The sequence below is a fragment of the Pongo abelii genome, chromosome 13 (genome assembly GCF_028885655.2).
Source record: "Pongo abelii isolate AG06213 chromosome 13, NHGRI_mPonAbe1-v2.0_pri, whole genome shotgun sequence".
NCBI lineage: Eukaryota > Metazoa > Chordata > Mammalia > Primates > Hominidae > Pongo > Pongo abelii.
Window position 1 is genome coordinate 21,662,767 of NC_071998.2, and position 11,767 is coordinate 21,674,533.

Sequence of the window (11,767 nt, forward strand, 5' to 3'; positions counted from 1 at the left end):
TGTGGGTGCATGTAATCCCAGCTACTCAGGAGGCTGAGGCAAGAGAATTGCTTGAGTCAGGGAGGTGGAGGCTGCAATGAGCCGAGATTGCGCCACTGCACTCCAGCCTGGGCAACAAGAAACAAGAGCAAAACTCCGTCTCAAAAGGAAAAAAAAAAGAATAATTAAAACTTCTTTTAGGGCCTGGCGTGGTGGCTTATGCCTATAATCCCAGCACTTTGGGAGGCGAGGCAAACAGATTACCTGAGGTTGGGGGTTCAAGACCAACCTGACCAAAGATGAAAAAACCCCGTCTCTACTAAAAATACAAAATTAGCCGGGTCTGCTCGCGCATGCCTGTAATTCCAGCTACGCAGGAGGCTGAGGCAGGAGAATCGCTTGAACCCAGGAGGGAGAGGTTGCGGTGAGCTGAGATCACACCATTTACATCAGCTTGTTGCTTGGGCAGCTTAGTCAACGAGAGCGAAACTCCGTCTCAAAAAAAACCAAAAAACTTCTTTTAAATTATTTCGGTCTCTTTGTTAAATTTATCTGATAGAATTCTGAATTCCTTCTCTGTGTTATCTTAAATTTTGTTGAGTTTCCTCAAAACAGCTATTTTGAATTCTCTGTCTGAAAGGTTTCTCCAGGATTGGTCCCTGCTGCCTTAATGTTTGTTTGATGAGGTCATGTTTTCTTGGATGTTCTTGATGCTTATGGATATTTGTCAGTGTTTGGGCATTGAAGGGTTAGGTATTTACTGTAGTGTTTGCAGTCTGGGGTTGTTTGAACCCGTTCTTCTTGGGAAGGCTTTCCAAGTATTTGAAAGGACTTGGGTGTTGTGATCTAAGCCATATCTGCATTAGGGTGCACCCTATGCCCAGTAATGCTGCTCATAGAAATACCACCTTGGTGGTCCTGGATAAGATCTAAAAGAATTCTCTGGATTACTAGGCAGGGGCTCTTGTTCTCTTCCCTTACCTTCCTGCAAACATATGGAGTCTCTCTCTGTGTGTTGAGCTGCCTGGAGCTGGGGTGGAGTGACACAAGCATCTCTGTGGCCACCATCACTGGAAGTGCTCTGGGTCAGACCTGAAGCCAGCACAGCCCTGGGGCTTACCCAAGGCCTCTGTAACCGCTACCAAGCTACTGCCTATGTTTGTTCAAGGCCCTAGGGCTCTTCAATCAGCAGGTTGTAAAGCCAGTCAGGCTTCTGTCCTTCCCTTCAGGGCAGTGAGTTCCCCCAGGCCCTGAGTAGATCCAGAGAGGTGTCCTATTGCACTGCTGCTGAGCCGTCACACAGTTCTTCCCACTCTTCCCTCCCCTTTCCATAAGCAGAGGAGCCTCACCCCATAGCCACCACCACAAGCCCACAGGGAGTACTGCCAGGCTACCACTGATGTTCAGTTAAGACCCAAGTGCTCTTTTTTTATTTACTTATTTTTTGAGACAGAGTCTCTCTCTTTTGCTCAGGTTGGAGCGATCTCAGCTCACTGCAACACCTGCCTCCCGGGTTCAAGCGATTCTGTTGCCTAAGCCTCCTGAGTAGCTGGGATTACAGGCACGTGCCACCACACACAGTTAATTTTTGTATTTTCAGTAGATACAGGGTTTCATGATGTTGCCCAGGCTCGTCTTGAACTTCTGACCTCAAGTGATCCACCCACCTTGGACTCCCAAAGTGCTGGGATTACAGGCGTGAGCCACTGCACCTGGGCCCAAGTGCTCCTCAGTCAGCTGTGGTGAATGCTGCCAGGCCTGGCTGGGGACTCACCCTTCAGGGCAGTGGGCTTCCCTCTGGCCCAGTGTAGGTTCAGAAATGACATTTAAGAGCCAAGGCCTGGAATTGGGGAACCTAAGAGCCTGCTTGGTGCTGTACCCCACTGTGGCCAAGCTGGTACCTAAGGTGCAAGACGAAGTCCCCTTTCCTTTTCCTTCTGCTTTTCTCAAGCAGAAGGAATCTCTCCCTGAGGTCACCACAGCTGGGAATGTGCTGGGTCTCACCTGGAGCCAGTACGTCTCTGAGTCTCACTGTAGGCTCACAGCTTACTACCTGGGTATCGCTGCTGGTTTTTCAGGGCCCAAGGGCTCTTTAATCAGCAGGTGATGAATCCTGCCTGGATTGGATTCTTCCCTTCAAGGCAGCAGGTTCCCTTCTGGCCCAGGGTGTGTCTAGAAATGTGTAGGGACTAGGGCCCGGAATAGAGGCTTTCTGACTCTGACTAGTGCCCTATCCTACTGTGGCTGAGCTGATATCCAAGATGCAAGACAGAGTCCCCTTTAGTTTTCCCTCCTGTCCCCAAGCAGAAGGAAGAGGTTTCTTTTGTAGCTGTGAGCTGTCCTGCCTGTGGTTGGAGAAGGGGTGATGCAAGCACTCCCTTAGCCAGCTGGCTGGTATCTCAGTAGGTTGCATGCCCCCCAAGTCCAATGGCTCTGAGCCCAGTTCAGCACCAGGACTTGCCTAGGAATTGTAATCCTTGTGGCCTTCAGGTTCACTCAGGGCCCCATCTCTACTAAAATACAAAAATTAGCTGGGCTTGGTGCCGCATGCCTGTAATCCCAGCTATTGGGGAGGCTGAGGCAGGAGAATGACTTGAACCCAGGAGGTGGAGGTTGCAGTGAGCTGATTGTGCCACTGCACTCCAGCCTGGGTGACAGAGCAAGATTCTGTCTCAAAAAAAAAAAAAAAAAAAGAAATTAACCATCACAAAAATGATTCCATTTTAGACCATTTGAATGCATAGTGAGCCCCGCCAACAGTTCTGAGACTCTGAGAACAGAAAAAGTCCAAGCGGTGAAGGTCTGGGATTGGAAAGGAGCCTAGCCAGGACTTAGGGAGAGGACAGTGTGAGGCGAGCCCCTGGCCTGGGTGGGGTGACAGGGATGAAGAGAGCACTTGACAGCCTATCAGGAAAGAGCCCTGGATTCTCGGGGAGACAGAGATTAACCTGTGTAGAATTCCTCCTCAGCACTCTCCCAGGGCAGATCAAGGGCCACACAATTATTTCTGAAGGGTACTGGGTGAGACATTAAGACAGAGTTCCCATCTTTCAAAGTAACAAATGCTAGGCACAGTGACTCACGCCTGTAATCCCAGCACTTTGGGAGACCGAGGTGGGAGGATTGCTTGAGCCCTGGAGTTCAAGACCAGCCTGGGAAACAAAGTGAGACCACATCACTACAAAAAATTTAAAAACAACAACAACAACAAAAAAAACTACCCAGGTTTGGTGGCAAGCACCTGTAGTCCCAGCTACTCAGTAGGCCGAGGCAGGAAGATCCCTTGAGCCCAGGAGTTTAAGGTTGCAGTGAGCTGTGATTGCACCACTGCAGTCCAGCCTGGATGACAAAGTGAGATCCCATCTCAACAACAACAACATCAAAAGAGCAAAAATTGATCTTAGCTAGGAGAAAGGCAAGAATAAATGCTTATAAATTACTATATGATAGATGCTGGTGGTGATAGGGGATAGGGAGGTGGCCAGGGGGATACCAGAGGGCAAGCACTGAAAAGATAGAAGGGAGGCTAGTCATATGTGATTGAGAAGCCCCAGAAAAGTGATTTTTGTTGGGACCCTAAAGGGCTACACACTAAGAATAAAGGTGGAAATAGTCTAAAGCCTAACTTTGAATCATATAATGCCTTGATTGAATTAAAACGATCCAGGCTTTCTAGCACCCTTAGTCTAGCTGCTTGCCAAATGCAAAAGTAGATTCTGTTTTTTGGTTTTTTTTTGAGACGGAGTTTCACTCTTGTCGCCCAGACTGGAGTGCAGTGGCATGATCTCGGCTCACTGCAAGCTCTGCCTCCCGGGTTCAAGCGATTTTCCTGCCTCAGCCTCCCGAGTAGCTGGGATTACAGGCATGTGCCACCACACCCCACTAATTTTGTATTTTTAGTAGAGACGGGGTTTCACCATGTTGGTCAGGCTGGCTGGTCTCAAACTCCTGACCTCGGGTAATCCACCTGCCTCGGCCTCCCAAAGTGCTGGGATTACAGGCGTGAGCCATCACCCCCGGCCTTATTATTATTATTTTTTTATACTAGAAACGGGATCTCACTTTATTGCCTAGGCTGGTGTCAAACTCCTGGGCTCAGGTGATCCTTCTGCCTCAGCCTTCTGAAGTGTTGGGATTACAGGCATGAGCCACTGTGCCCGGCCAGGATATGTTTCTTTCTTTTCCCTTTACTGGCCTCTCTTTTATCCCCAGTCCCTCAGACTCATATTCCTGGAGAAAGTTCTCAATGTACTTGGCTTAGTAGAAACAATTGTAAGGAACCTCCAACTTTCCCACAAATGAGACACAAACTACCATAGCTGCACAGGCAAATACAGAAGCTAAGTAACCTTGCCTCCCCTGTTCCTTCTGCCTTCTCTTCTGAGTCTTACCCAGGTCACCTTCTCCTTCCTGGCCATGAGGTTCCTCTCTCAGACCTGGGACGGGTCCTCCCCTGCTTTTGTGGAAGACCGGAGGGAAGCAGGTGCTGGAGGAGCTTGATGCTTCACAGCTCTGAGCGGATGTTTACCTGCCGATCTAGCAGATGCCTGAGAGGTGACCACAGGGGTACAGAATAGGGGACAGACGTCGCCTTGGCCAGTGCCTGGGAGGGGCCTCAATTCCACCCACCAGGGGTTCCTTTCCAGCCCCTGTTGGATACCTCCAATGACGTAGTGGCCCTGAGTTTCCACCCACTGGGAGCAGCCCTCCCCTAGGATCTCCACCTTCAGGGCCAAGCATGGACTGGAACACTAAGAAGGAAACAACAGGCCATCTTCCTCTCTTTCTCTCATTAAATTGTGAATAATAATGCATTTACTTATTCTCCCACTTAAAATGTTTAAATCCTTTGAAGAATCTTGCAAGGTAGCTTGGCTAGACAGCAGGCAGGACAGTCCAGTGCCTCTGGTGGGGGAGCCAGGGTCTTCCACTTGCCTGTCTTTTGGTCCAGCAAGAAGGCATTTGGATTGATGGTGTAGTCCTTTGTCTGGACATCGCTGGCAGTGGTGACACCACCACATACAAACACCTTGCTGTCTCCAATGGAGCATATAGCATGGGACACATCCAAGGGGCAGCTGTTGGGCAAGAGAGGCACTGAGGTGGTCGTCTTGCTTGCCTTCACCTTCTGCAGATTGATTTCCACACTCTGCCGGTGGCTGTGCACGCAGAGGATGTTGTCCTGTTGGAAAGAGAGCAGGGGCCGATGGTTGAACTCAATGGGGAAGGTGATACACTGGACCACGTCCCCAGTGCTGGTGTCAAAGCAGTCCACTACCCCGACCCGGGAGATATAACCTTTCACCAAGCACCGTCCAGTGACAATGTACAGATGCTTGTCTCCTTTAGTGATCACGGTGGTGCCATCCATGGGGATGCTCATCTTTCCTGCCAGGCACCAGACTTCCTTCCGCTCATCATAGCGATAGATGTTGGAGACATACCGCCTTGGGGCAATGCTCCCGCCCACTGAGTACACTGTCCCCCCACAGGTCACCATGGTGTGGAAGACAAGCCCGATGGGCAGGTCAGGCAACTTGGTCCAGGAGTTGTCATCCGTGTCATACCGCCAGGCTGTCTTCAGCCCTGAAATCTGCTCAGTGGTGCCACCAGAGATGTAGATGTAGCGACCAGCAGAGGTGGCACTAAGTGCTGCAGCCCGATAGGGCATGTCTGAGAGCTTCATCCACAGGTTCTCCTGGATGATATAGGCAAACACTCCATCATTGAACTGGCCGTGGGCCTTCTGGCCACCGAGGATGACCACGGAATCAAGCAGGGCCCCTTTCCGCTGGCAGACCAGCAGGCTGCATGGCCGCTCCTGCTTGCGGTCCATCAGGACATTCTCAATCAGGGTTGCATGGGATGAGGTGTTCTCCATGCCCACCAGCTTGTTGCTGGCAAACACCAGCATCTTGTTGGAGACAGCATTGAGATTGATGTAATTGAAGAACTTCTTGAAATACTTCTCCCGATCCTCCTTCTGGAAGTACACCCAATTGATGAGTGCGCTGAGAGCCTGGTCTTCATTGAGCACGTGAAGGTTTTCATCACGGAGCAGGCGGCCAAAGATAACAGGTGGACAGCGCATGAAGTGCATGGAGCCCTCAGGACTGGCCCAGTAGTGGAAGTTGTCCCGAATGCCAGAGTAAGCTAAGTCTGATACCTCTTTGAGCTCAAACAGCTCAGCCAAGAAGAGGTAGCGCAAGCAGTTGGCACGGCAGATGGACTTAATAAGGAAGTCGTTACAGTGAACTCGAAGGCGTGGTGTGTTGAAATACTGAGCCCCACGAAGCAGCTCCTCCACATTTTGCTCGGAGATCACCACCTTGCCGCTATAGAAGTAGTCCAGAAGCTGGTCCACTGTGACCGGGCTCAGGTAACTGGAGTCAATGGTGATGAAAAGCTCATCGGTGGTCTTCATGTCATTGCTGGAGATGAGGCTCCTCACCAGCGGGGAGACAGCAGCCAGCACGTTGCGATGTGCAAAGAAGATGTGGTGGTCCACGCTCAGGGCCATGTCCCAGTACTCTTTGCGTTTCCTCTGTCTGTTCAGGTTCTGCAGCACGAAGCTATTGTAGTTTTTCTCCGTGAATTCCAATTTCATGGTGCTTCTTGTTGGCTGAAACAGATCAGCAGCAGGTACTGGAGAGCAGACTTTCTCAGGCCTTTGGGATTCAGATTGATGGTTGTTTGCAGAGCGGTTGACCAGGGAGAAGGGAGGGTGGGAGAGAGGATGATGTCATAGAGTGGATGAGGTCATCACAATGCAGGCCTCCCTGAGGCCTGTCTCAGAGGCACTGGGCCTTCCTCCCCTCTGATCTCTCCAACCTGCCAAGGCCACATACCCTAGCAGGACCTAAAGCCCTGGGCCCAGAGCTCAGGAGGAACCTCAGGGATGGGCGGCAACTTCCACCTGGGACTTTCAAACCGCAGTTCAAGGCTTCTGGAATGTCAGAGCCAGTCTGGGTGGGGCAGTGGGGAGCAGTTTGTGTAGAAGAGATAAGAGGAGGTGGGGAAAGGGAAGAGATTATCAGACCTAGAAGAATCCTCCCATTTTGAGGGAAACTGAGGCCCAGAGAAGAGAAGGCACTTGCCCAAAATCACATTGCCAGTTGGAAGCTGAGCAGGGCCCAGAACCTGAGTAACTTGGCATTCTTCCTACCCTTCTGGAAGCTCCTGACTACCCAGCTTTCCCCAGTCTCTGACTCTCAACTCTCCAAGCACTCTTCCTGCCAAGGCTCCTGGGCATCAGAGAAAAGCTCTGTCCTTTGGCTTCTGACCTTGGTGGCCACGGACATCATTCTCCTTGAAAATGGAGAGGTGGAGGCCACTCCCTGGAACAGGGATGAAGGAGTTAACCACAAATGGGGGCATGGGAGGGTCTTTAAAGATCGGATGATTTCAGCTCCTTGGCAAACTAGAATGTTCCCCCCACATTTCCAAGTGTCCAGTTGGAAAATGTTGGGGGCTTCAGTGGGTCAGCTTTCTCCATCAAAGGTGGACTTGGGCGAGTTGATCAGACTTTCTAAACCTCAGTTTCCTCCTCTGTGAGATGGAACTAATATTTGATAGTAATACCCACTTCAAAGATTATTATGAGTTTATTTTTATTTTTATTTTTTTGAGACAGAGTCTCGCTCTGTCACCCAGGCTGGAGTGCAGTGGCACGATCTCAGCTTGAAACCGCCTTTGCAAAATTATGACTGAGACAGTGAAAGAGATCAACTTAACTGACTCCATCTTGCTTCTAACCTCCAAGCTGTCCTTGTTCATTCCTTGGCAAAGGCTGAACTAACTTTGGGAGAAACCTATATATATATAGTTTAAACAAAGACAGCCCTTTCCCAAAGCAGACCTCCTTTCCTGGGGACTAGATTGCCTTTGTAGGACTAACATTAGCCACAAGATTAGAAATTATGGTTTAGGAGTCATGTAGCTGGAGGCTACAGATTCTAACCCTCCCTAAACTGCTCCTAAGACCAGTGCTTGAGATTTTTTTTTTTTTTTTTTTTTAAGACAGTTTTGCTCTTGTTGCCCAGGCCGGAGTGCAATGGTGCGATCTCAGCTCACCACAACCTCCAACTCCCAGGTTCAAGTGTTTCTCCTGCCTCAGCCTCCTGAGTAGCTGGGATTACAGGCATGCACCACCACACCCGGCTAATTTTGTATTTTTAGTAGAGATGGGGTTTCTCTATGTTGGTCAGGCTGGTCTCAAACTCCCGACCTCAGGTGATCCACCCGCCTCGGCCTCCCAAAGTGTTGGGATTACAGGCGTGAGCCACCATGCCCGGCCAGTGCTTGAGATATTTTGCAGACCCTGCACTTGATGGATCAGCTGGCACCACTCAGATCAATAAACTGGCTCATCTGATCTTGTGGCCCCCGGACCCAAGAACTGACTCAGCCCAAGAAGACAGCTCCGACTCCCATGATTTCATCTCTGACCAATCAGCAGCACTCCTGGCTCACTGGCTTCCCCCTACCCACCAAGTTATCTTTAAAAACTCTGCTCCCCCAATGCTCCGGGAGAATTTGAGTAATAATAAACCTCCAGGCCGGGCGCGGTGGCTCATGCCTATAATCCTAGCACTGTGGGATGCCAAGGCTGGCGGATCACCTGAGGTCATGTGTTCGAGACCAGCCTGGCCAACATGGCAAAACCCTGTCTCTACTAAAATTACAAAAATTAGCTGGGAGTGGTGGTGCATGCCTGTAATGCCTGTAAATCCCAGCTATTGGGGAGACTGAGGCAGCAGAATCGCTCAAACCCGGGAGGCGGAGGTTGCAGTGTGCCCAGATCGCACCATTGCACTCCAGCCTGGGCGACAGAGTGAGATTCCGTCTCAAAAAAAACCCCCAAAAAACAAAAACAAAACCCTCCAGTCTCCCGCACAGCTGGCTCTGTGTGAATTACTCTTTCTCTGTTGCAATTCCCCTGTCTTTTATTACCCACCCCCCCGCCCCACCCCCAGTAGCTGGGATTACAGGCGCCTGTTACCACGCCCGGCCAAGTTTTGTATTTTTAGTAGAGACGGGGTTTCACCATGTTGGCCAAGCTGGTCTCGAACCCCTGACCTCAGGTGATCCGCCCACCTCGGCCTCTCAAAGTGTTGGGATTATAGGCGTGAACCACCGTGCCCGGCCTATTATTAGAGTTTAAATGAGAAAAGGACTGGAGAGTAGTGGGCTCGTCATAAAGCTCAATCAATGCTAGCTGCCGTTTTCTTACTCATATTACACCAGTCCGCCCAGCGCCGGCGTTCGTGGCTGCTCCCTTCATAAAAACCTGTGGTCGTCGTGGTTCTGGTTTCGCGGCAGCTGGGGAGGCTGTGGCTGCCTCGCGTCTCTTCTGGGCCCGCCGCGCGAACCCAGTCCAGCCACGCGGTGGCGCTGGAGGGTCGTCCCCGCCCCCGAGCGCGCCGCCTCTGCGCCGGGCACCACCCCAACCCCTCTCCAGGATGGAAAAGAGGCGCGGAGCGTCCCCTTTTTCGCTTTGCCTCCACGCGCCACCGTGCAGAGGCGGCAGCGCCGTGCCGTCCGCCGCGACCCGGGAATTCAAACGGCAGGATCGGGGGCTCTCAGCCTTGCAGGACTCCTTAGATCTCCCCAGACACACACCTGTCCCCACTTTACAGATGGGGACGCTGAGCCCCCAACGGAGGCGCGCCCTCCAGAGGCCAGAAGACTGTCTCCGACTCCCAGTAACAGTTAGGGGGGGTTCCTGACCCCTGCGAGTCCTTTGCGGGGAGAGAGGAGGGTGCCCGCAGACTCGGACAGATTCCTGGCCGGCGTGGGGCTCCCGGAGTCCTGTGGGGCGTCTGTGGCACTGCTGTTCGTGCAAGGCGGGGATAAGGGCCAGCTGGAGCGCCGCGAGCGGGAGGCAGGGGGAGGCAAAAGAACCCCGTGGCCCCAACCGAACCAGCCTTTGGGAAGAGACCCTAGAGAAGGGCCTGCACTTGCATCTCGCCCAGGCATTCGCGAGAAGGTGCAGAAAGGACTTACCTCTCTGATTATCCTCCAGTCTGGGTCCAAGCCCCACTCTAGACCCTCGGGCCGTCCTCAGCGCCCCTCCCAGGAAATTTCAGTATCAGCCTCAGGAATCTGAGCCGTTCCAGCTCTTTCCCTCCCTGGATTAGTCATATTCTCATTCTCATTGTCTCCCTCCCTCGTCCTTTCATTCCAGACTAGCCTTTTCCTTACTTTTAGATTTGGTAACTTGAAAATTATTTGAAAATACGCCCCCCTCCCTTTTTTTTTTTTTTTTTTTTTTGAGATGGAGTCTCTCTCTCTCTGTCCCCCAGGCTGGAGTGCAGTGGCCTGATCTCGGCTCACTGCAACCTCCGCCTCCCGGGTTCAAGCAATTTCTTGCCTCAGCCTCCCGAGTAGCTGGGATTACAGGCGAGCGCCGCCACGCCCGGCTAACTTTTGTATTTTTAGTAGACACGGGGTTTCACCGTCTTGGCCAGGCTGGTCTTGAACTCCTGACCTCGTGATCCACCCGCCTTGGCCTCCTGAAGTGCTGGGATTACAGGCGTGAGCCACCGCGCCTGGCCAAAAATACCCTTTTAAACTGAATTTGTCCACCTTCCCGTCCGAATGGGATAGAAAGACTTGGTCTCTTGGGATATGATACATGCACAAGATGAAGAACTTCTGTTTTCCCCATTGGAAGAAGACTTCAATTTCAGCCTCCTCTTCCGGAGACCAGTCTCCCTGGGAGAATAATTAAGCCCTTAATGCCTCTTCAGCCCTTACCTTCTGCAAAGCAGCAGCAACTTGGGTGAATGATGAGGCCTCTTGGTGCTGATGCCAGACACCTTCTGGCTCCCATGGACATGCAGGCTGGCAGATCTCACCTCCTGGGACATCTTCACCCAGGAGCAGGGGGTGGGTGGGTTAGGCCCTGCTGCTTCACACCTCCTTTGTCCTCTCCCCTGCCCTCCCACCTGCGAGCTTCAGCCTTGGGAGCATTTCAGTGGAGGAGGTGGCCATGCCTGTTTGTTTTTTTCAGGTCCCAGAGCACCAAGGCAGGAATGAGCTCTCTCATCACACACTTCCAGCATTAAGTTGGGTCTGGAGGTGTCATGGGGACCTGAGAGAACTGATAGACCTAACTCCATGTGACAGACCTCATACAGTTGGATAAATTGAGGCCCAGGGGGAGGAAGAGGCTTGCACCCAGAGAGCTGTCTTCTTCCTCTGCCCTCTGGCTACAAAGGAGAGCCGCGGTTTGGTTTGTCCTTGTTCTTTTTGGATTGTGAGGCTTGCCATCTTCAAGAAATCCTTAAAAGTGAGATTAGTGCCCACCTGCTCAGCCAGCTTCGCTGTCTGGCATTTCTTCAGCCCAGGAAAGCTCCCCAGTCCAGCTTTTTCGTCAATCCAGCCAACTGTGGAAACAAACTCCAGCCCATAGAGGCTGGCTGCATGCTGGCTTCCACCACCTGGTTGTGTGTGTGTGTGTGTGTATTGGGGTGGGGGTGACCCGAGGAGCCACCAAGAAGTTCATTGGCTGGCAGCTTGCCAGGTGGGGCCAGAAAAGGATCTCAGCAGGGTCTTTTCACCCACCGTCAGCTTCCTGCCAGGCGCCACATTTTCTGTTCATGGTGTCTCCCGTTAGGAAGAGATGGTATGATTCTAATCTTTGGGGACTATCGGCTGGTATATCAGTTTGTTTGGAAGCCCTGAGGAAAATGAGGGGCATATTTTAAAGATATACAGATTTGGGCTGGAGCTAGAAAACTCAGGAACATTCAAGAATATTCTCAGCATCTCCTCCTCTTTTGTA

At 51.6% G+C, this 11,767-nt stretch overlaps 2 protein-coding genes across 6 annotated transcripts in view; both read right to left on the reverse strand.

The window, feature by feature from the left end:
• CLTA (clathrin light chain A) overlaps positions 1 to 10,019 on the reverse strand; it is a 120,159-nt gene extending 110,140 nt beyond the window's left edge. The window contains exon 1 of the mRNA XM_063713937.1: positions 9,985 to 10,019. The gene's annotated coding sequence lies outside the window, so the exon portion shown is untranslated. The remainder of the gene's footprint in view (positions 1 to 9,984) is intronic.
• On the reverse strand, positions 4,755 to 10,129 carry CCIN (calicin). 5 transcript variants are annotated; one of them, XM_002819627.6, is made up of 2 exons: positions 9,985 to 10,129; positions 4,755 to 6,647 (listed from the first exon to the last, which is right to left on the reverse strand). In XM_002819627.6, exon 2 carries the CDS (start codon positions 6,584 to 6,586, stop codon positions 4,820 to 4,822), a length of 1,767 nt encoding a protein of 588 aa, XP_002819673.4. In that variant the 5' UTR covers positions 6,587 to 6,647; positions 9,985 to 10,129; the 3' UTR covers positions 4,755 to 4,819. The 5 variants fall into 5 exon arrangements, with proteins under 5 accessions (XP_002819673.4, XP_063570004.1, XP_054375694.2 ...); XM_063713934.1 differs by having other exon boundaries at positions 4,755 to 7,316; positions 9,985 to 10,128; XM_054519719.2 differs by having other exon boundaries at positions 9,212 to 10,002.
• Between the last annotated feature and the right edge of the window lie 1,638 nt (positions 10,130 to 11,767).